The following is a 22,111-nucleotide window of genomic DNA, read 5'->3' on the forward strand; positions in this document are numbered from 1 at the left end:
GAGGCTGGATATTTGTAAAGAGCACTTCACAAACCACAGCAAAAATGGCAGCTAAAAATCAGGTGCTACAAATGCTTGAATGTTGCTTAGAAATGTGATCATCTTCAAAACTGTAGTGCTTTGAATTTAGAATGTCTCTCCATGTCTGCTCTGAAAACATTAGGTTCTAAGGCACCAACTCTATAAATCTTGTAGATAAAATGTATGGATTTGTTTCCTTTGCAAATGTAGAAATGGGCCATGTTCAGAGTGCCATGAGTCACGTGCAGATGCTCATAGTCTTACATCTGGTATCTCCCAGAGGCTCACTGCAGGCATGGACCCCAGTGAAATATATGTAGGGTTGGTGTTCCACTCATAAGATGACACTACATTTTTTAAATATAAAAATGATTTCCCGCAGTTCTTTGAGTAGAATGAATCCTTTGTGTATCCTGTAGACTTTTAGATTTTCCCCTCCTCATGGGTTATGCTCATTTGGAAAAGGGAGGCATAGATACTATTGCAGAGTTCTCTCCTCTGTTACTTGTTTCTGAGAGTTAGGAGACAGGTCTGAGATGAGACAAGGTAAGACAGTATGTCAAAATGTTGAAATTATAATGGAAAGGACGCCTTGTCAGTACCATAACTAAGAAAAGCAGCACGCCTTTTTTTTTTTTAAAATCTCTGTTGACATAACCTGTTTTCTGTTTAGGTCCTAGGCCCTGGTTCCACTGCGAATAGCATCACAGCCTCTTACCAGCAGCAGAAGACTTGTGTCCCTGTTCTCGGTTAGTGTCTCTTCTCTCCAGATTATCTTAGTGCTGTGCAGGGCTGGGTGTTGGTGCTGGAGAGCTCAGCTATGGAAGGAATCCCTCTCCATTCCAAGGCCATACTTTTTTAGTGGCTCTGTTACTTGTAGTGGTGGTGGCTTGGAGGGAAGGATACAGTATGACCTTTTCTGTTTGTAATTTTCGAGGCATAGTAATTCACAGAGACCCACCTGTCTCTACCTCCCAAATGTTGCAATTGAAGACATGCACCTCCATGAACAGCATAATGTGATGTCTGTTTACTTTTTAGCTAACTCTAGAGAAGCCTGTGCTAGGGCATGTCCTACCATCTGTCTATCGCTTTTCTCTCCCAGCCTTTCATAAAGCCTGTGCTTCATTGGGAACTAAAATCTTTTCTTAAGAAAACTTTGTTTAAAAAAATGCAGTGATAGTTGCATGCAGTTGTCCATACACACATGCACAGCATCACAACTGTGTATGAGCCCTAACAGTCCATACCTACACATATGGGAGATTTTTGAGTTGTGATTTTGGCTCTTGCAGTTACCCTTCTCATCTTCAGAACATTTTTAGGAGATAGATGTTTGCATTACTTTACAACTGATGTTTGAATTTGAAGATATTAGATAATAATTTCATTATTGTCAGTTCTTTACATTTCCTATTTAGGTGTGCCTAAAATGCACCTCCCCACACCACGTGGGAGATGGTTTTAGTTGCTGGACATACTCTTACAAGTTAGAAACCATCAAGTTCCATCTTGAAAGCTGTCTTGAAATTTACATGCATGTATTTGGTACCTAAGTATTTGGACTTCAGGCAGACCTCTTTGTGCTCTGGAAAGCCAGTGATAAGCTCTAAGCTAAATGCCTTAAAAGTTGCTGTTTCTGGCTCTTTCTAGTGTGATAGGCAGTGGTCTGGAATGTTTTTCGTGTGGAAGCTTACTGCAATAGATGACATGTGGGGTGGGCCTTGCATGTTCTCCTAGCACCTTATGTTGTCCATCTCCTCTAATGCTCCTCTGTTCAGGAGCTGTGGTGCTTGGTCCCTTCCTCCTGAGATTTGGCACACCATCTTTGCCAACACTTCGACACACTTACCATGTGAAGCAAAAAGAAAGTCATCTTAGACTAGAAGCCATTTTGCTGTTCTGTTCTGTTTTCTAGTCCCTGTACCCATTCTTACTGCTGGCCTGGTTATGACCTTCAGGACAGCTTCAGTTTCCCCTTTCCCTAAGTTTTTCTAATGGCCTGCCAATATCAAAGAATACCTCTGCTTCTCTGTAAACACTGGAACATTTGAGGTTCCTTGTCTGAGTTTATGTCAGTGTCCCATGGTTCCAGGGCTGGGTGATATTTCATCTTGTTTCTTGTCACTGACAGAATAACCCCATCATGACAGGAAAAGCATGTTTGTAGGAACAGCTTGCTGCTATGGTGGCAGGATTATGTGGCAGCTTATTGTAACATGGCACCAACCAGGAACCAGAGAGGTCAGGTTCAAACTATAACTCCACCTCACCTCAGCTCCTGTGATTGCCAGCTATGCCCCATGGCTGAAACGTCCTACAGCCTCCCAAAACACTACCACCAGCTTAGGATCGACTGTCTAGTACATAAGTCATGTGTGCGGGTGGTGGTGCATTTTACCAAATTTTAACAGGAAAGAGAAAGTCTTATAATTCAAAAGTAACTAGCAAAAACTATTCTAAAAACGAGTCCCAGTACCCAAGCCCTTCTCAAGCTAACAGTGGTGTGAGCGTGTTCAGGAGGCAGTGTAGTGCCTGCAGGTCATTCTCTGTGCTTGCTTCATGCTGGGGCTGTACAGCAGCACACACCGACAGAAGACTGTAGGCCCTGCAGAAGTGCAGGGTTCCTGGCCACAGCTTGAGGTGACAGCTGTGAGGCCACAGCTGGGAGAGAGGCACAGAGCTGGATGTTCCATTCTGGGTGCTTCTGCGGGAGTCTGACTGCTCAAGTCTCACTGAAGAATCCTCCAAGTATTTTATTAAAATGAAACTTTTGTCCCATGAAATTAAACATGAAAATGTAACACACGTTCCCTTTTGCTATCAGCCAGTCCAGGTTGTCACTGTCCTGTCTAAATTTGACATGTTACAGTTATTCTTCGTTAAGTCTAGAATCAAATACAGTTATGTTATGATTTTAAAAGACAATAAACTATTTTTTAACTTTACCTTTTTAAAAGATAAAGTCTCATTCAAGCTTTAGCCACCATGAAATTATAGACCTTGTTTATCCCAGTTTTGGTTCTGATATTTTTATATAACCAAAGCTTCTGGTGGGCTTTATGTACATAGCTTGGCTCAGTGGCTGCTGGTGGTGGTAGTGTTGGTTTTGCATTTCTGCTAAATGGCTAGGGGCGGGGGATAAACAGATATAAACTATTACTGTCAGTGGAACTAGAGTCTGGATTACAAAGTATGTTGAAGAAAATTCAAATTTGATCCAGGTATAGTGACATAGGCTGTCTGCTTAGCACTCTGCAGGAGAAGCAGGAAGATTAAGTATAAGGCCTAGACTACCAGATATAGGCCTGGGCTGCAGAATAGCAAGATCCTGCCCAGAAAAAAAGGGGGAGGGGAGGAGGAATTAAAATCTAGTAATTCTTAATTTATGTGTGTATGTGTAAGCATGTGTTTGTGTGTGTAAAATGCAAAATTATGTTTTAAAGTTGGATTGTTTAAAGATGGTTTATTCTTACATTGTTAAATATTTTAAAATCATTTAGTAAACATATGCAAACATACTACTAGAAATTTAATTACAACAAATAATAATGAGAAAAACATTCTCATATATTCTTTTTAAATATATAAGCCTGTGCTTCCTATATATGGCTTCTAGTTATATACGAGAGTCCTGATATCTAAAAGAAGAGATACCTGCCTAAGTTTTAGGTGGTAATAACAGAGTCCCTATCTGAAACTCCTTTCTATTTTATTTTTAAAGAGTCACAGGTTTGCTGGCCATCCTGCTCAGAGTTGTACCACACTTTGTCATTTGCTTGATGCTGTTACCCACAGCCACATTTTATTTTATGTTTAAAACTGAGAAAAATTCACACATTGTAAAATGTAATCTTAGATGTACAGTTTAACAATTATACAAAGCATACAGTGCAGGGCTGGAGAGAAGAGTTGGTGGTAAGAGCACTCATTGCTCCTGTAGAACCAGGGTGAGCATGCCTAATGCCTGATGTCCTTTTTGTCTTCTTAGGGCAGGACCTCCAGGCTGCGCTTGCTCAGACCCTGCCAGGTTGCAGGGTGGCAGGCCCATTATCACTTGCCTTTCATTCCTGCTTTCAGATGCTGGGCTTTGTGTGCCACCGAAGATCGACCAGAGAAGCCAGTGGAAGCTGAGCCTGCTGGAATAACTGCCCTGTTAGGAAGGCATCGCTGGGAAGACCATTTGTCCACCTCCCATTGTGCTTCTAGTCTTGCTCCTCAGAGAACTGGGGTGTGGGATAGTCCACCTTTGAACTGCCTACAGCTGCAGTGAGCACTAGGCCTCAGCTAGCACTATGCACTCTGGCCTTGCTTTGGGGTATACATCTTAGGTACTATATCACAAGTTTGTTTTAGCCAGCATATTGCAGTCTTTATAAGAATTGCTGTTTAGCTGGTCATAGTGGGACATGCCTGTAATCCCAGCAACCCAGGAAGCTGAGGCTGAAACACTGATGGAAGTTCAAGACCAGCATGGGCTACATTGCAAGGTCTTATCTCAAAACAACCTAGTCTGATGTTCTTGTACATGAACTGGAGTCTCATTCCCAGATTCAGGCCTGGTTTCTGTTGCAACCTTGGACAACTCATCATAAATTTGATCCTCAGTTCCTGTTGTTCATAGGGAATGATGTTTCATGGCTTCTACCTCAGAAAATGAAGACAAGTGGAACCACATCTCTAAGTTATTTGTTGTAAACATGGTGTGCAAACAGGCAGCTAGTACTGCCAGCATTTGGTAAGATGTGGTTGTATAGCTGGCATCTTTTCATCTAACTCTAAGCAGAATAAAAAGCTATTGGAGACTGGAGAGTTGACTCGGTAGAGCAGTTGTTGCTTTTGCAGAGGACCTAGGTTGAATTCCCAGCACCCACCGACAGCTCACAACCATCTGTCTTCTCCAGTTCTAGAAGATCTAACATCCTCTTTTGATCTCAGTACCAAGCGAGCATGTGGTACACAAACACATGCAGGCAAAATACTCATACACACAAAATAAGTCTTTAAAGTTAAAAAGTTAAATGTGTTGTCCTTCCATGTTATGTGCTATTACCTTTAATCAGGCTCAGCCTCCTCTGGCTGGCACTGTTATAGGGACTGTTACAGAGTCAACAGCAGAACGGACCTCGCTGATGGGTAGGCAGCAGGCATGTATGGTAGCAGGCTTGGAGATTACTCTGTTCCTCAGACACTGCCTCCTTTGACTAAAGCATTTTGTCTGTGTCCAGCGAGACTCATTTAGCTTTTTGTACAGCGTTTTCGACATCAGATGTAGAGATGCAGAGTTTTGGGTTTGCCTAGTCCAGTATTTCCTTACTGTGTTCCCTCCTCAACTTTGGAACCTTAATATATACATCCTGTACTATTGTATTGTGTGTTGGAAGTATGTGATTTGCTTTTTTGCTTTTGATTTGTCAGAGGGTTACAAATAAGATTGCATAAATCTCAGAAGAAACTTTGAACTTTGGACTTTTAAACATTGTTGAGAGTGTTGGTCTATGGGGACTTTTGAAGTTGGATTAAATACATTTTGTATTATGTTATTTATGGCTGCAAGCCAATGGGGCAGGAGTGGATTGTGATAGTTTGGATGTGGTCTCCATAGACTCATGTGTTTGAGTATTAAGAGCTGTGGCCTTGTTGGAGGAAGTGTGTCACTACGGAGGTGGGCTATGCTCAAGCTACATCCAGTGTACCACACAGTCTCATGCTGACTTTAGATGGAGATAGAGAATTCTTGCCTGGTCAAACACTGTATCTGCCTGTAGGCTGCTGTTCTTCCTCCCGTGACAGTAACAGACTAGATCCCTGTAAGCCAACCTTAATGAAATGTTCCTACATGATAGTTGCTATGGTCATGGTATCTCTTCACAGCATTAAAACCCTAAGACATTAACTGACCTGTGTTTTTGTTTCCCAAATATCTTTGGAAGGATGAGGTTACTGTCTGTTTTTTGTCAAGTCTAAAAATTGGTCAGTTTATTCTAATAAGAGGTTTTGAAAAATTATTCTTTGACGATTTCATATTTCCACTTAATGTATTTGATTTCTCATTCCCCTCTCTTCCGTTTAAACACTTTTTCTTCCCATCTTCCGTTTAAACACTTTTTCTTCCCAAGAATCCTCTCTTCTATTCTCTTTTTAACTTAGGTTTGAATGTATGAGTATATGTGGAAGGCTAGTTACTGGAACATGGAGAATTTTTTGTGGGTGTACCACCTAGAAAATAATATCCTTCCCCAACAAGAGTTTCATGGCTAATCCTTGAGTACAGTTAAAATCTCTTGTATGGCTTTCATACCAGAGTCAGGCTTTCATTACTATGTGTAAACTAACAAAAATCTATAGATCTACTCAAAATTGTAATTTAAGAAAACTTACCTAAGTATTTGTTATATAATTGAACTTTTCTGGATATTTAAAATTTTTTACAAAATAGAAAAAGAGAAGACAATATGTTATACTTTGGAGAGCTCTACCTTTTGACTCACCCTATAATGAGTTTACTCCAACTAGATGCCAGTTTCAAGAGGCTATTAGTACTTTGTGATGACTCTTTGGCAGGCATCAGTGAACTTATATATGTGACATTTATTGTATTTAAAAACTCTTAATGTGCTTAATGGTGAAGAGTCTGTGCTAACAGACAGGAAATGGAGATAAATGTTCCTGCAAACAATGGCATGGGCTTTCACAGATGTTCTGTTTCCTTAGTGTTATAGCAGCCCAGTGTGGTAGTGCACACCTTTTAAGCCCAGCACTCAGGAGACGGGCATGTGGATCTTTTGAGTTCAAGGCTAGCCTGGTCTACAGAGTGAGTTCCGAGACAGACAGCCATGGTTACATAGAGACCCTGTCTCAAACAAACAAAATATGTAATGGTACAGCAATAAGAATATGTACCAATTGTCCTCCCTCTTAACTATGCAGGATTAGATTTTGTTTATTTTGAGATTAAGTAGGTAGAGTGGGCCTTCTGTATTGAAAGCTGAGGGACTTGTAGGGTGTGGGACAAGGTAAATGAGAGCTAACTTAGAGCAACAGCTTTCTTCAAAGATGCTCCTAGGTTTAGGTTCTGTTAGAAAATTCTTAACACTGTAAGAATCTTGGTTTCTCTGGCTTGTGTCGAGTTAGGTTTGTTCTTGGCCTATATTGAATTATGTAGCTTTGTTCAATGTTGGGAATCAACAGGGAATTTGCAAAGAGCCATCTTCTCCAGTCTGTGGATGTCACATTCACACATTCTAAAACCTGAGGGAGAAACTAACATCTGGAGGTATTTAGGAATTTTTATTGTTATTTTGTGGTACTGGGCATTGAACCCCTTCAGGGCTCTGAACATGCAAATCAAGTGAGCCTCACTCTCAGACCTAATGTTTTCATTATGTCTGTGAATATAGCTTGGTGTGTAACTTAGCATTTGTACACATCTTACGTAAATTTCTGTCTCTTTATTTACAAATACACTTGAAAAGCTTGTTGTTGTTGTATCTGAAGAGTGGGAAACTTGACATGCAGTCAATCTGGTCTTGAACTTGCTGCAGGCCTTACCCCAGTCAAAGGGCATTTAGAAACAAAACAAAAATCTGGCAGTTCTTAGTAACTGCAAGTTAGAAAGTAATGTCTTTTTTCCCCCTGTCTTAGTCACTGTTCTACTGCTGGGAAGACTCTGACCAAGGCAGCTCTTACAGATAGAAGCCTTTAACCGGGGGCTTGTTTGCATTCATAGGATTGTCAATCATCATGGTAGTCAGGCAGACATGGTGTGGAGAAGTGGTCATGGTCTTTACATTCTGTTCCACAGGCAGAGAGGGAGACACTGGGCCTAGCATAAGCTTTGAAACCTCAAATTTACTTCCCACAAGTGACACACTTCCCACAAGGCTACACTCCTGATCCTTCTCAAACAGTTCCATTCCCTGGTGACCAAGTATGTGAGCACAAGAGCCACTGAAATCACTACTCCTGTGTTGCTAGGGCCATACTGTAGAAGCTCATGGGAGTCTTCAGCTGTTGACCCTGGGCTGAGGAGGGAGCTCGCCACAGGTAGCTATCTAAATGTTCAAGATCAGTGGTTCTCAGCCTTGTAATACTGTGAACCTTTAATACAGTTCCTCAGGCTGTGCTGCTCCCAACCATGAAATGTTGCTACTTCATAATTTTGCTACTGTTATGAATCCTACTTATCTGATGTGGAACTCCCAAAGGGGCCACCCACAGGTTGAGAACCTCAGCTCAAGCAGCTGTGTATACAGCCAAGGCACCCTTGGTGCTGTTTGGCAATACTAAATGGTACTCTTGAGTTCTAAGCCTTCTGTGCTGTCTAGGCTCTTAAACTGTTTCCTGTGCCCTGTGTCCGTCTTTACCCTTGGCACCAAAGTCCTAAAACTTCAGACATCTTGATATAAAGATGAGGGTATGGGTTCAGAGACCTGGACAGAGGAACAGCACTTCTCCAAGATTGTGTGTTCCTTGCTGTCAATAAACATTTCTCGGTGTTCTCCGCTGACATTTTGAGTAATACCATCTACAATGCCTGCAGTGGCATTGTAGGTCGGTTTTTTTTTTTGTTGTTTTTGTTTTTGTTTTTGTTTTTTGTTTGTTTGTTTGTTTCTTTTTACAATTTCCCCGGCTCTACTCACTAGATAGTAGTACATTATTTCCATCCCTGTTAGAACAAACTTGTCATGTTACCCTCAGTTAGCTATTAAGCATAGATGATGCCAGAAATGCTAAACTGTTGTGTTTGTGTGTGAAGACTCTTTTCTGCTGGGACAGGTAGCCAGTGAGGGTTTTGAGAGTGCTCTGAGAACGCAGTTGTATAAGTACTTAGGCCTGGAGACTCTCTTTAGAAAACACCTCTCATCTCTCCCTCACCAAGACCCTTTTTACCCTCTGGGGCTCGTTTACTTGGCCTCATGACATCTGAGTATAGAAGTGATTTATGACTGTTTTCCATTTTGATGAAGTTTAAAATACTTTTCTAAGAATTTATAGGGATTGCCAATCCAGAGAAAAGGTGGAGAAATGGAGATCTAATCAGCCTGAACTTGCCCCTAGTGAGTGCTCATGCAGTGTTTCCAGTAGCTTAGGAAGAAACTGAGGTAAGATGTATAAAGGCTCAACTCTTCTCTGATCTCTGACTTTCCTAGGTAAGACTTGGTCATCTTGGCAAACCATGGGACCCTCAGATGCCTTTCCATTGCTCTTCATCTCCACCTCCCTACTTCTGCTCTCTGATGTCACATAAATCTGCTGTCCCTCCTGGTGTGGGTCCAGGCTCTGACAGGTTAGGTCCCTAGGCAGATGCAGAATTGAGTGAATGGCTCTCAAAGCCTCTGCAAAGTAGAGAGATGTATGCTTTCCAGATGCTCAGTGTGTGGTTGTGACTAAGACCCCCAGTAAGAGCTAGAAGTCACGGTTGTGACTATTGGGGTCACTTCCTGGGGGACAGATCCTGAAGCATGTATCTACTTTCCATCATGGGTAAGAGAAAGCCACTGGTCAATATAGGGAAACTGGTTGGGATGGCTGGGGTCTCCAGTCACATTCCAGACCACTTGTGTTATCAACAGCAGCTCCTGCTTCCGCCCACATCTCAGGGGGATTTATACACCTGAACAGACTAGAGTATCAGATTCCTCTGAGCCATTGGGCAGCAGCTGATCAGAGGGAGTCCTGGGACCGTGGAATGTCTCAGGTTCTGCACTGTCTACAAGTTCCTTGACCACTAGTTTAGCATTCTGTAGGGTCCTTTAACATAATTTACTCTTAATTTGTGTAGATCACATTTTTTCTTTAGTATATTTTAGCAGTGATGTATTTCTACAATGGAAAGCACAAAGGGCAGAATAGTGTTAGAGCGAGTTTCTCCTAAGAGACACTTCTGAGCACTTAGCATAGTGCATGCGATTCTTTCATATACCCCTTCCACACCTAGGATTTGGTACTTTTTAAAAGGATGCATACATCCGTGTGGCTCTTACTATGTCAGGAACTATAGACACACTCTGAAGGGAAGGGGACAGACACGAGGGGCTTTAATGCTACAGAAATGAACATGCCAGCTCAACACCACGTGGAAAAGGTTCAGCCCTCAGTAAAGCTGGCACATTGTCACCACAGTGAGCATGCTGCATGTGTTCAGAAGCACCTTCTGTAGAGGAAGAAAGGCCCATGTTCCTCGTATTCAAGGCGATGGACCCACAGTGGTTGAAAACCCTGGAGTGAGGCTAGGATAGAACCACCAGTCCAGACTGCAGTGTCTCTCTCGGGCAGCACATTTACCTGTGGGGTGTCATTGGGACACATGCTGCTCAGTTCCTTCTGCAGACGGTTAGGGAAACCCCTGAGCATAGTGCTGCCCCCACAGAGCAGGATGTTCCCCATGAGGTCTCGTTTGAGTGCAATGTCACACTTGTTAAGGCAGGACACTGTCTGGGTGTGGAGGCCCAGCTGCATGGACTTGATTAGAGAAGGTTTGAAGAACATTTCTGAGCAGAGGAACCTCTCCTGACCCAGAGAGATCTCTTTCCCATCAGGCAGAGTATAGTGGATCTCATGTTCAGTGGGAGGGATTTTCTTCTCTTCAATAGGGTCCAGGGCCACAAAGCAGCATTTCGTCTTGATGTCCTCTACAATGCTGAGGTAGTCCTCCGAGAAGTGTTTTCCAGAGTTGTTCAGGAGGTTCATCAGGTAGGTTGTTAGATCAGATCCTGCATAATCTAGCCTCCCTGTGATGCTGGGCAAAGGATAACCCTCATAGATGGGGACCACATAGGACACACCATGTCCGACCTCTACCACCAGGCCAGAGGTGCGTCCATAGGAGTACATGGACAGGCGGGACTGGTAGGCAATGTGCATTGCAGGCGTGTTGAAGGTCTCAAACAGCATCTCAGCATACTTCTCTCTGTTGGTGTGAGGACTCAGAGGTGGATCTGAAACCAGGACTGCGTGTTCCTCCGGGGCGATCTTCATCTCCTGTCGGAAGAGGTATTCCCAGATGTCCTGCACTGTGTCCCAGTCCACAACAATGCCGTGACGCAGGGGGTTGACCAGCTTGAGGTGTATATCTGGGTTAAGGAGCTCGTGCCCCACAAAGGTCTCCTTGCGATTATCCCCAGTCTTGGCCGTCTCCATGTAGGGCTTGCCCACTGTTGTTGAGATCTTATGAGTGGGCTTTGGCAGGCCAGCGAAGCCACATTTACAGAAGCCAGTGCCCAGATCCACAACCACTGCTTTGGTCACCTCTAGCCTTGGCCTGTCCTTGGACATAGTTGACTTAGCAGGGTCTTCTGTCTCAGCATTGTCCCGACGGACCCATACTGCCCTCTTTGCTGGGCCATCTTTTAGGGAGGCAGTCTGGAGGACCTGTGTCTGCATGGAGGCCTGGTCATTAGCTTTTTTGGCAGGCCCGCCCCCTATGTCTACTGTCTGTGGAGCCCACACACCATCCAGAGACATACTGCTCTCAGAAAGCTCTCGATCCTGCTAGCTACAAGGCCTGAAAGGCTTGAATCCGGACAGCTTGAGAATCTGCCCAACAGTGACATCACTGATTGTGACATAATTCAGCAACCAAAGACTTTGTAGACGCTGGAGACTGGTGTTAGGGTACACCAAGAGATACTGTTTTTCATGTCTCGCCCCCCAGTTTTGTAGTAAAGGTTGATTTATTCATTCAGTTAATAGTTGTTGAATGCCCGTGACATGCAAGGCAGCCAGGAATACCACAGTAAAAGGGGGAGCAACAGAGCACTGCCCTTATCTGGTCTACATTCTAGTTGGTGTGCACAGGGTGGGGAGGGGTAGGGAAAGGGGGAAACAACTTATTTGTTGAACAGAAATATAATTTAGAAAAGTTTTTAGAGAGAAATAGGGGGAGGGCATGGGCTGAGCTGATGTGGCATAGGCAAGCCTCCCTGAGCCGGCAGCAGTGGTGTGAAGAGCTGGGGAAGGTGATGAAGCTGACACGCCTTAGGGAGGCAGTAGGTGCAGAGGAGCAGGCTGCATGGCTGCTGAGTTAGCGCAGGGCAAGCAGGACACAGCCAGCTCCAGCCCGTGGTGGTGTATAAGCTGATTGGAGCCGCCACACTCATTCTCATGAGTCTGAGAAACAGTTTCGTCAACATCACAAAGACTGGCCCAAAAGCTGAACGAAAAGAGATGTGATGGATATCTGAGAGCACACTGTTGCTAACCCCAACTGAGAGAATTTTCAAGAAGACCAATGTGACCACGGGAAAGAACCTGGGAGTTTGGATGGGGTGGGTGGGAGAAGTAAGTCTGGTGTGGGAGACAAACAGGCCCCATCAGGCTATTGTAAAGACTTGACTCTGGGTGGGCAGGGTTTGAAAGCACTAGAGAAACTAGAACAGGCTGACACCGGCTGAGTGCTTCTCCCAGGCTCTACTGTTGCTGCAGTAACTGACCTGCTGCCTCACTTTGGGCACCAAGGTGATGAGAACATAACCTTAAGAACTGTTTTTGAGCATAGACTTGCACTCTTTCATTGGGCTCATAGGGTGTGCATTGAAATCACACCCCGCTGAGTCCCACCAGTGTGAACGCTAAGGCTCAGGTGTACAGACAACACCCAGAAGGGGTAGATAGCCTTCTTCAACATGTGCTGCACACACATGTTGACACCTAACGTGTCTGAGGCTGCTTGACTAACTCCAGCCGAACACACTGCTCCCATATCCACCACACTTGGTGCAGAGGTCTTCAGACCTAGTTAATTGATGTCGGATGAACTTGTTAAAGAATTCTCACCCTTTGAACCTCTACACTAAGTGCAGAACCCAAAATCTAACCTTATGCCCCATCTTAGACCTTACCCTCAGCTCTGTGCTAGATGTGTCTGCACAGAGACTATATTGGTTCCTTCCTTTCAGAAGGTGGTGGCAGATCCAGCAAAAGGCTGGCAGTTTTATTACGGAATGCCCTTGCAAGGCCTTGTGGAATGAAAGAGGAGCTGGCCCAAACTCTGAGCTTTATGACTAAAACTGAAGCAGCCTTCAAGGTCTTTAGGAGACTTGGTTAGTTGGTATTGGGTGAACTAAAGCTAAAGTATTATCACTCTTAATGAACGGTTTGCTCTTGATTTTTCTGAACCTCTTTAAGGCTCTGCCTAGCCCCAAGATTCTGCGAAAATAACATACTAGAAACACCTGGTGCTTTGCCTGTTTTTCTATAGGGGCTCAATTTATCAATGTCAAGGAGCAGAAGAGGAAATAAAAGGATTATCACTGAATGGTCAGGCTTGGCAATGTGAAAACGAAGTAAAAGCACCGAGACCCAGTATATTAGGGTTATTAGCCCGGTCCTGGAGCAAACCGTTAGTCATGGATGCGTGTGGGGAGCAAGAAGAGCAAGCTCCCCCTCCCCCCATCTAAATGGACCATTCCTGGTGACATCACAACCCAAGTGGTTGCCAAGGCACTGTTGGAGGTGGGCTCTCATTTTCTCCCCAGGAGCTCTAGGGTGTGGATGTAGGAAGGTGAGGAAGGGAGGCAGATGGCGACAAAAAACAGCCCTAGCCCTAAGCCCATGGGCACAGCCCAGGGCGACCCTGGAGAGGCAGGAACACTGCCAATCGCCGAGGCTGGCATCCGGGACACAGGTTCCACTCAACTGAAGGCAAAACCCAAGAAGATACGGAAGATCAAGGCACTGGTCATTGACCTGGGCTCCCAGTACTGTAAGTGCGGCTATGCGGGAGAGCCGAGGCCCACCTATTTCATCTCCTCTACCGTGGGCAAGCGCAATGCCGAGATGGCTGCAGATGCTGGAGACACCTTCAAGGAGACATACGTGGGCCACGAGCTGCTCAACATGGAGACATCTCTGAAGCTGGTTAACCCACTGAAGCACGGAGTTGTGGTAGACTGGGATTGTATCCAGAACATCTGGGAGTACATCTTTCACACCGCCATGAAGATCCTCCCCGAAGAACATGCGGTGCTGGTGTCCGACCCTCCGCTCAGCCCCACCAGCAACCGGGAGAAGTACGCTGAGCTCATGTTTGAGACCTTTGGCATCCCTGCCATGCATGTGACCTCCCAGGCGTTGCTTTCCATCTACTCCTATGGCAAGACCTCTGGGTTAGTGGTGGAGAGTGGGCATGGCGTGTCGCATGTGGTACCCATCTCTGAAGGGGACCTGCTGCCGGGCCTGCCCAGCCGTGTAGACTATGCGGGCTGCGACCTCACCAACTACCTCATGCAGCTGCTCAATGAGGCAGGCCACAAGTTTTCAGACGACCACCTACACATCATAGAACACATCAAGAAGAAGTGCTGCTATGCCGCGCTGCTGCCAGAGGAAGAGGTGAGCCTGGGCCTGGAGGAACTGCACGTCGACTATGAGCTCCCCGATGGGAAAGTCATCACCATTGGCCAGGAGCGCTTCCGCTGCTCCGAGATGCTCTTCAAGCCCTCCCTGGTGGGCTGCACCCAGCCTGGCCTCCCTGAGCTCACCGCAACCTGCCTGGACCGCTGTCAGGGCACTGGCTTCAAGGAAGAGATGGCTGCTAACGTGTTGCTCTGTGGTGGCTGCACCATGCTGGATGGCTTCCCTGAGCGTTTCCAGAGGGAGCTGAGTCTCCTCTGCCCAGGGGACAGCCCCACCGTGGCCGCTGCTCCGGAGAGGAAGACATCCGTGTGGACCGGCGGCTCCATCCTGGCCTCGTTGCAGGCCTTCCAGCAGCTTTGGGTCAGCAAAGAAGAGTTTGAGGAGCGGGGCTGTGCAGCCATCTACAGCAAGTGCTAAGGGGCGGGCCCCACAGGCAAGAGCTGGAGAGCAGAGGCCCCCACTGGGCCACTCTATACCTTTACAGAATTTCGCATAAAAGTTTAACCTGTAACGATCATGTCTGGTCTGGAGTTCTTGGTCAAATCTGAGAGCGGGTGGGGAGAAGTTGAGAGATAACCCTCTCTTTAGCCTGAGTGTACGGGACTCAGTCACCAGATGTGAGACATACCTTCTCCTGGGAGGCAATGTGAATGCGGGAACGGCTGCGGCAGTATTTCCATAAAGGAAGGCAGCTAGAAATGGCCCTCGGCCAAGTGGAGGGTCTTATTAAAATGGCTGGTACCTGAGTTGAACCAGAGTGAGCTACTCCCAGTTCCTTCAGGTCTCTAAGCCGGTCCATTCCACCCCTGTGCCTGCTCCAGTTGCACATCTGTCTGTCCTCCATCTGTCCTTCATAATGGCCTTCCTCTGGAGCAATGGTGCATGTAGGGGCCAAGATTGGGGAGGCCTCTTACTGAAATATCAAAAGCAACACACCACTTTTCCCTTCACAAAAGAACGACTACATAAGAATTTTGTTCAAAGTCTTAGAGAATGTCTGACGCGCAGGTGCAAAGACCAATGGGCATCCACCAATCACTGTCTTGTTTATTCCCTTCTGATTTGTCCCTGAGGTTAGACGTCGTGAGAGCAGAAATTGTACCTCCCAGATGTTCTTCAAGCCCCCCCGGCTGTACCCCAGGGTGTGAGCTTTCCCAGAAGCCAGGGAAACAGATTCCTTCCAAGCTGAGGGATAAATGGCGCAGGTGTCTCTCTTCACAGATAAGCAAGGAGGTTTGAAGACACCGAGTCTTGTCCCACATCACCTGCCTAGTAAAACCAGAGTCTCCTGTTAATTTGTGTCCAAAGTGCACTCTTGATTTTTCTACCTCTTGGCAAATTACCAGTTCCTCTCTTTTTAAAGTATATAAAATATCCCTTTCACATGAGAGAAAAAGGGTTGAAATTTTATAGTCAACTTTAGGCTTTAAAATGAAAGTCAGTGGTTTAGCAAAGGAGATTCTTGTCTTACCTAAGGTTCTCAGAGTCAGGAGTGACAGCACTGTTTAAGCCCTATTGCCCGGACAGGGCAGGACCCCTGCAGCGTCTGTCCAGGTTGCCTGAGCTCACCTCACTAGTCAGGACCCCTGCAGCGTCTGTCCAGGTTGCCTGAGCTCGCCTCACTAAATGTTACCAGGTATGCACCAAGTGTCATTTGCACACTTTTTAAAAAATTTGGTAAGTTTTAGTTTATTTTTAACTTTAGTTTCAGTTTTAAACTGTTTCACTATGTAGGGCTGGATGGCCTGAGCTCACCAAGATCCACCTGCCTATACTCTCAAGTGCTGGGACTAGTGTGACAACCGTGCTCAGCTTGTACAGAGTGTTTTAAGAAATCAATTTGAGGGCTGGAGAGATGGCACAGTGGTTAAGAACAACTGACTGCTCCTTCTGAGGTTCTGAGTTCGGTTCGGTTGCCCGAAACCACATCTTCTGGTGTATCTGAAGACAGCAACAGTATAGTCATATACGTTAAAGAAATCTTTTAAAAAAATCAACTTGATTTTGATAAGTCACTAGGAGTTTTTTTGTTTGCAGACTGGAGAGATGGTTAGCAACAGCTATTGCTCTCACAGAGGTCCTGAGTTTGGTTTCTAATACCTCTGTTGGGTGATTCATGACCATCTGTAACTAGAGCCCCCAAGGAGATCAAATACCTCTGGTGAGCAACTGCATTTGTGCACGCGCGAGTGCGCGCACACACACACACACACACACACACACACACACACACAGACATAGACTTTAAAATCTCTATAAAAATTTTTTCTGTTTGACTCTTACATTTTTTTCTGGCTAACCAATGGGCAGTTAAAGATATGGCCTGTTTGGTATGCATGCTGGGGCAGCTTTTAATAGCTGCTAAAAGTTAACAAATATTCTGGAGTCACTTGAAACTTGACATAATGGGACTATTTACACCCACAGAGCAAATCTGTCTCCTCCAGCTTGTTTAAATTGGCAGATGGGGGAGAATAGATCATCACTTGGAAAGGCAATTCCCAAAAGACAAAAAACAGAACAGAACAAAACAAAACAAAACAAAAAAAAAAAACCAAACAAAAGCAAAAGCAAAAAAAAACAAAAAAAAAAACAAAAAAACAAAAAAACAAAACCCCAACCCCCCCCCCAAACCAAACCAAACAAAAACAAAACCCCAAAACAAAACAAAATGAGCAAGGACAACAGAATCAAACCTGAACGGTCGTCCTCTCAGGCAGTTCAATAGACCTGGGGAAGAAACTAGGAACCTGTATCTGAAAAGTTCTCTGAGCAGTTCTAATAGACACACTAGTAAAGTGTTCAGAAGAAGGTGTGGCACGTACTGTTCATATTTCAAGCAACCCAGAGGTTTATTTGACATCAGTGGGACAAGCCAAGAGTCTGGTGACCGAGATGCCACTCCTCCAAGTCAGGACAGCTTTCTCTATACTCAAGCTCCACTCTTCCTCAACCTGGCATCCACTTATCTGTCTACACTCCTGGGCTATGCTCGTGGAAGTGCCGAGGTATGCTGGTTCATCTTATGTCAACTTGACACAAGCTAAAGTCATCGAAGAGGACCCCTGTCAAGGAAAGGCCTCCCTTAAGCTTGGGCTTGTAGGCAGGCCTGCATTCTCTTAGTGGTTGGTGTGAGTGGACACAGCTCTCTTCTTGCTAGTGCCACCTCTGGGCCGGTGGTCCTGAGCTTTATAAGAAAGTAGAGTGAGAAAGAAAGTAGGAGAAGCAAGCCCGTAAGCAGCACTCCTCCTTGGCCTCACCTCAGCTCCTGTTCCCAGAATTCTTGTTTGAGTTCCTGTCCTGATTTCTCTTTAAATTAGATATTCTCTGTATTTACGTTTCAAATGTTATCCCCTTTTTTCCCTCTCTTATACCCCTCCCCTCTTCCCTAGCTTCCATGAAGATGCTCCCACTCCCAACCACTCACTCTCCTTCCTCAGCACCTTGTAATTCCCCTACATGGGGGAAACAAGCCTTTACATGGCCTCTCCTCCCATGGATGCCAGCAAGGCCATCCTCTGCTACATATGCCACTGGAGCCATGGGTCTCTCCATGTGCACTCTTTGGTCGGGAGTTTAGTCCCTTGGAGCTCTGGGGGATTTGGTTGGTTGCTATTGTTCTTCCCATGGGGTTGAAAACCCTTTTAGCTCCTTCAGTCTTTTCTCTAACTCCTCCATTAGGGTCTCCGTGCTCAGTCCGATGGTTAGCTGCAAGCATCCTCATCAAGTATGGCTCTGGCAGAGCCTGTGAGGAGGCATCCATATCAGGCTCCTGCCAGTAAGCAGTACTTGGCATCAGCAATAGTTACTGGGTTTAGTGACTGCATATAGGATGGATCCCCAGGTGAGGCAGTCTCTAGATGATCTTTTCTTCAGTCCCTGCTCCTCTATTTGTCCTTGTATTTCCTCCTGTGAGTATTTTGTTCTCCCTTCTAAGAAGGACTGAAACATCCACATATTGGTCTTCCCTCTTTTTGAACTTCATAAAGTCTGTGAATTTTTTCCTTGGGTATTCCGAGGTTTGGGGCTAGTATCAGCTTATCAGTGAGTACATACCATGTGTGTGACTGGGTTCCCTCACTCAGGATGATATTTTCTAGTTCCATTCATTTGTTTAAGAATTTCATGAAGTTGTTTTTAATAGCTGAGTAGTACTCTATTGTGTAAATGTACCACATTTTCTGTATCCTCTGTTGAAGGATATCTGGGTTATTTCCACCTTCTGGCTATTATAAATAAGGCTGCTATAAACATAGTGGAACACGTGTCCTTGTTATATGTTGGAGCATCTTTTGGGTATATGCCCAGGAGTGATATAGCTAGGTCCTTGGGTAGCACTATGTCCAGTTTTCTGAGGAACGGCCAGACTGATTCCCAGAGTGGTTGTACCAGCTTGTAGTCCCACCAACAGTGGAAGAGTGCTCCTCTTTCTCCACATCCTTGCCAGCATGTCCTGTCACCTGGATCTCAGGGTTGTCTTGATTTGCATTTCCCTGATGACTAAGGAAATTGAACATTTTAAAAAGTGTTTTTCAGCCATTAGAGATTCCTCAGTGGAGAATTCTTTGTTTAGCTCGGTACTCTATTTTTAAATAGGATTATTTGATTTTCTGGAGTCTAACTTCTTGAGTTCTTTGTATATATTGGATATTAGTCCTCTATCAGATGTAGGATTGGAAAGGATCTTTTCCCAATCTGTTGGTTTCCATTTTGTCCTATTGACAGTGTCCTTTGCCTTACAGAAACTACAATTTCATGACGTCCCATTTGTCAATTTTTGATCTTAGAGCATAAGTCATTGGTGTTCTCTTCAGGAACATTTCCCTGAGCCCATGTGTTCTAAGGTTTTCCCACTTCCTTTTCTATTAGTTTCAGTGTACCTGGTTTTATGTGGAGATCTTTGATCCACTTGGACTTGAGCTTTGTACAAAGAGATAAGAAAGGATTGATTTGCATTCTTCTGCATGCTGACTGCCAGTTGAACCAACACCATTTGTTGAAGAGGCTGTCTTTGCCATTAAATGTTTTCAGCTCCTTTGTCAAAGATCAAGTGATCATAGGTGTGTGGTTTCATTTCTGGGTCTTCAATTCTATTTCATTGATCTACCTGCCTATGTATGTACCAATACCATGCAGTTTTTATCACAATTGATTGGTAATACAACTTGAGGTCAGGGATGGCCACCTCTAACAACAAAAATAACAGGAAACAACAATCATTATTCCTTAGTATCTCTTAACATCAATGGACTTAATTTCTCAATAAAAAGACATAGACCAACATACTGGATACATAAACAAGACCCAGCATTTTGCTGTATACAGGGGACTCATCTCAGTGACAAAGACAGACACTACCTCAGAGTAAAAGGCTGGGGAAATGTTTTCCAAGGAAATAGTCTCAAGACACAGGCAGGAGTAGCCATTCTAATATTGAATAAAATAGATTTTCAACTAAAAGTTATCAAAAAAAAAAAAGATAAGGAAATATCAAGATAAACTCTCAATCCTGAACATCTATGCTCCAAATGCAAGGACACCCACAGTCATAAAAGAAACTTTACTAAAGTTCAAAGCCTATATTGCACCACACACAATAATAGTGGGAGACATCAACACCCCACTCTCATCCACGGGCAGATGATGGAAGCAGAAACTGATTTCTTTGCGTGATGAACAGTGATGTAGAAGTGTAAGCATCATAAACTTTCCTCCCTGAGATGCTTCAGTCACAGTGACAGTAACCCTAAGTAAAACAGATTCTTGCCAGGATAGTACAGTGTTACTGTGACAGACATGATCTTAGTGTTTTGGAAAAGATTGTGAAAGGACTTTGGAAGTTTGGGTGAGAAGCCATTGAGTGTCCAAAGCTTGCTAAGCTGTTCTGTGGGGGCTTAGAAGAAAGGAGTGTTAAGAGATGCACAGATGGTGGTAAGTTCCAGAGGGAAGTTTAAAGAGTCTGTGGGGGCATTTGCTATTTTGAATTAAGAGTCTATGGTTCTGGTGAGCTGGGGCTGAAGAATCAGCTGCAACTAACAAGATACCAGAACCCCTAAAGCGAAACCTTTGATTTGCTAGGATACTTGATGTTGGTCGTCGGGAGTGGAGAAATTAGTAATTAAGAAGAGACCAGGATTGCTGAAATCTAGGAAGTATTTCCTTAGGGTCAGCTCATAGAGGCTGTGATCCAGAGGTGTCCAATGTTGTAACTTGTGTTGGCAGCTTATCTTGGTAATGTGTATGAGCCACCCAGGTTTTGAAGACATGAAGGGTCATGGAGGGCAGCTGAGGCTTGCCACTGAGAGACGTCAGGGAAGACCACTGTTGGAGGTGCAGAGCTAAAGGGGCCATTCAGAGAAACTGAGTCTTGGCACCATGAAGAGGGCCCAAGAAGAGCCTGTTGGTAAAAGTGCAGCCTAGTTGCAGCAGGAGATCCCTGAATTTTGGAGATACCAATACCACAGATAGACCACCACAGATAGACCACCACAGATAGCTGGCCTGAGAGTAGAAGATAACCTGTGTGTGTTACAGAGGGTGGAACTGGAGAAGTGGCCTGAGCCCTTTGGAGGAACTCAGAAACATGAGGCTGGTAGAATCTCAGAACATGCCTTCATAAGATCAAGCTGAGGCAAGCCTATAGATCATTTTCTTCATTAGTAATTGATATAGTAGGATCCAGTCCACTGGGGATAGTACCACCCCTAGGCCGACGGCCCTGGGTTTTACAAGAAAGCAGGCTGAGCAATTCATAGGAGCAAGCCAGTAAGCAGCGTCCCTCCGTAGCCTCTGCATCAGCTCCTGCCTCCAGGTTCCTGCCCTGTTTTGAGTTCCTGTCCTGATTTCTTTCAATGATTAAGCAGTGATGAGGAAGTGTAAGCCAAATAAACTGTTTCTTCCCCAAGTTGCTTTGGTCATGGTAATAGCAATAGGAAACAAGACAAGACTTCCACCACCTAACTCTCTACATTACTGTGACCATATATGTCTGCCTTGGCTTCTGTCATCTGCACAGCCTCTGTAGAAATCACAGTGACCTCACTTGTCCATCTCAGCATCATGGGCCATTGATCTTGGCCTGAAGTAGGTACTCAATACGTTTCTGGTAGATCTTATAAGTATTTGCTAAGAGTCTCAAACCTGGTGGCATGTCACACTCACCTGGGGAGTGCACAAATTTACTCTGAATAAAATCACAATGTCTGGGGTGGAGCAGTTGCCCTGGAGTTCTGATGTGTAGCCCAAGGAGAACTGTTCTTCTCCATTTTCCTTTTTTCAAGTATCACAGCGTTTATTGATAGATACAAGTATATAAAATCAGGACATAAACATGACTTGATAAATTAAGTTCTCCATTTTCACCGTTAGAAATGCCATCGTATCTAGCATCTAGCATATCTAAACGTATCATATCTCACCCTGGAAATATGTCTCATCCTTCAGTGTTCTAGAGGGGTCTGAAAAGGATCCAGTCTTCCAAGTTTCTGCACTTATGGAAGTATGTAAATTAACAGAAAACAAATGAGTCACTGCAAGACAGACCTCTGACAGAGAGTCAAGCTAGAAAACCCTGGAGTTAACTCAGAAACAGAACAAGCAAGGCCTGGAAACAAAATGTTCTTTTGATAAAACCTGCTTGACTCTAGTCAAAGAACAATGGAAAAACCATGCCTAAACCCCCGGAACTGTGGTTTCTTCAGGAGAGAACCCTGTGCAAGAGGGCTCTGTGCAA

General features: G+C 44.7%; 3 protein-coding genes across 5 annotated transcripts in view; 2 read left to right on the forward strand and 1 right to left on the reverse strand.

Annotated features, from left to right (window-relative positions):
• Positions 1 to 6,048, forward strand: part of ELP1 (elongator acetyltransferase complex subunit 1) — a 45,868-nt gene extending 39,820 nt beyond the window's left edge. For all 3 annotated transcript variants that reach the window (XM_080940307.1, XM_080940308.1, XM_080940309.1), the window contains exons 36-37: positions 695 to 770; positions 4,102 to 6,048. In XM_080940307.1, coding sequence (XP_080796433.1) covers positions 695 to 770; positions 4,102 to 4,169 — 144 coding nt within the window. In that variant the 3' untranslated portion in view covers positions 4,170 to 6,048. The remainder of the gene's footprint in view (positions 1 to 694; positions 771 to 4,101) is intronic.
• Positions 6,049 to 10,164: 4,116 nt separating this feature from the next.
• Positions 10,165 to 11,591, reverse strand: ACTL7A (actin like 7A; the record flags this gene model as incomplete). Its single annotated transcript, XM_080940112.1, has 1 exon — positions 10,165 to 11,591. Exon 1 carries the CDS (start codon positions 11,485 to 11,487, stop codon positions 10,165 to 10,167), a length of 1,323 nt encoding a protein of 440 aa, XP_080796238.1. The 5' UTR covers positions 11,488 to 11,591.
• A 1,913-nt stretch (positions 11,592 to 13,504) lies between these two features.
• Positions 13,505 to 14,796, forward strand: ACTL7B (actin like 7B; the record flags this gene model as incomplete). Its single annotated transcript, XM_080939999.1, has 1 exon — positions 13,505 to 14,796. Exon 1 carries the CDS (start codon positions 13,543 to 13,545, stop codon positions 14,794 to 14,796), a length of 1,254 nt encoding a protein of 417 aa, XP_080796125.1. The 5' UTR covers positions 13,505 to 13,542.
• Between the last annotated feature and the right edge of the window lie 7,315 nt (positions 14,797 to 22,111).

The sequence above is a fragment of the Micromys minutus genome (assembly GCF_963924665.1).
Source record: "Micromys minutus genome assembly, chromosome: 28".
NCBI lineage: Eukaryota > Metazoa > Chordata > Mammalia > Rodentia > Muridae > Micromys > Micromys minutus.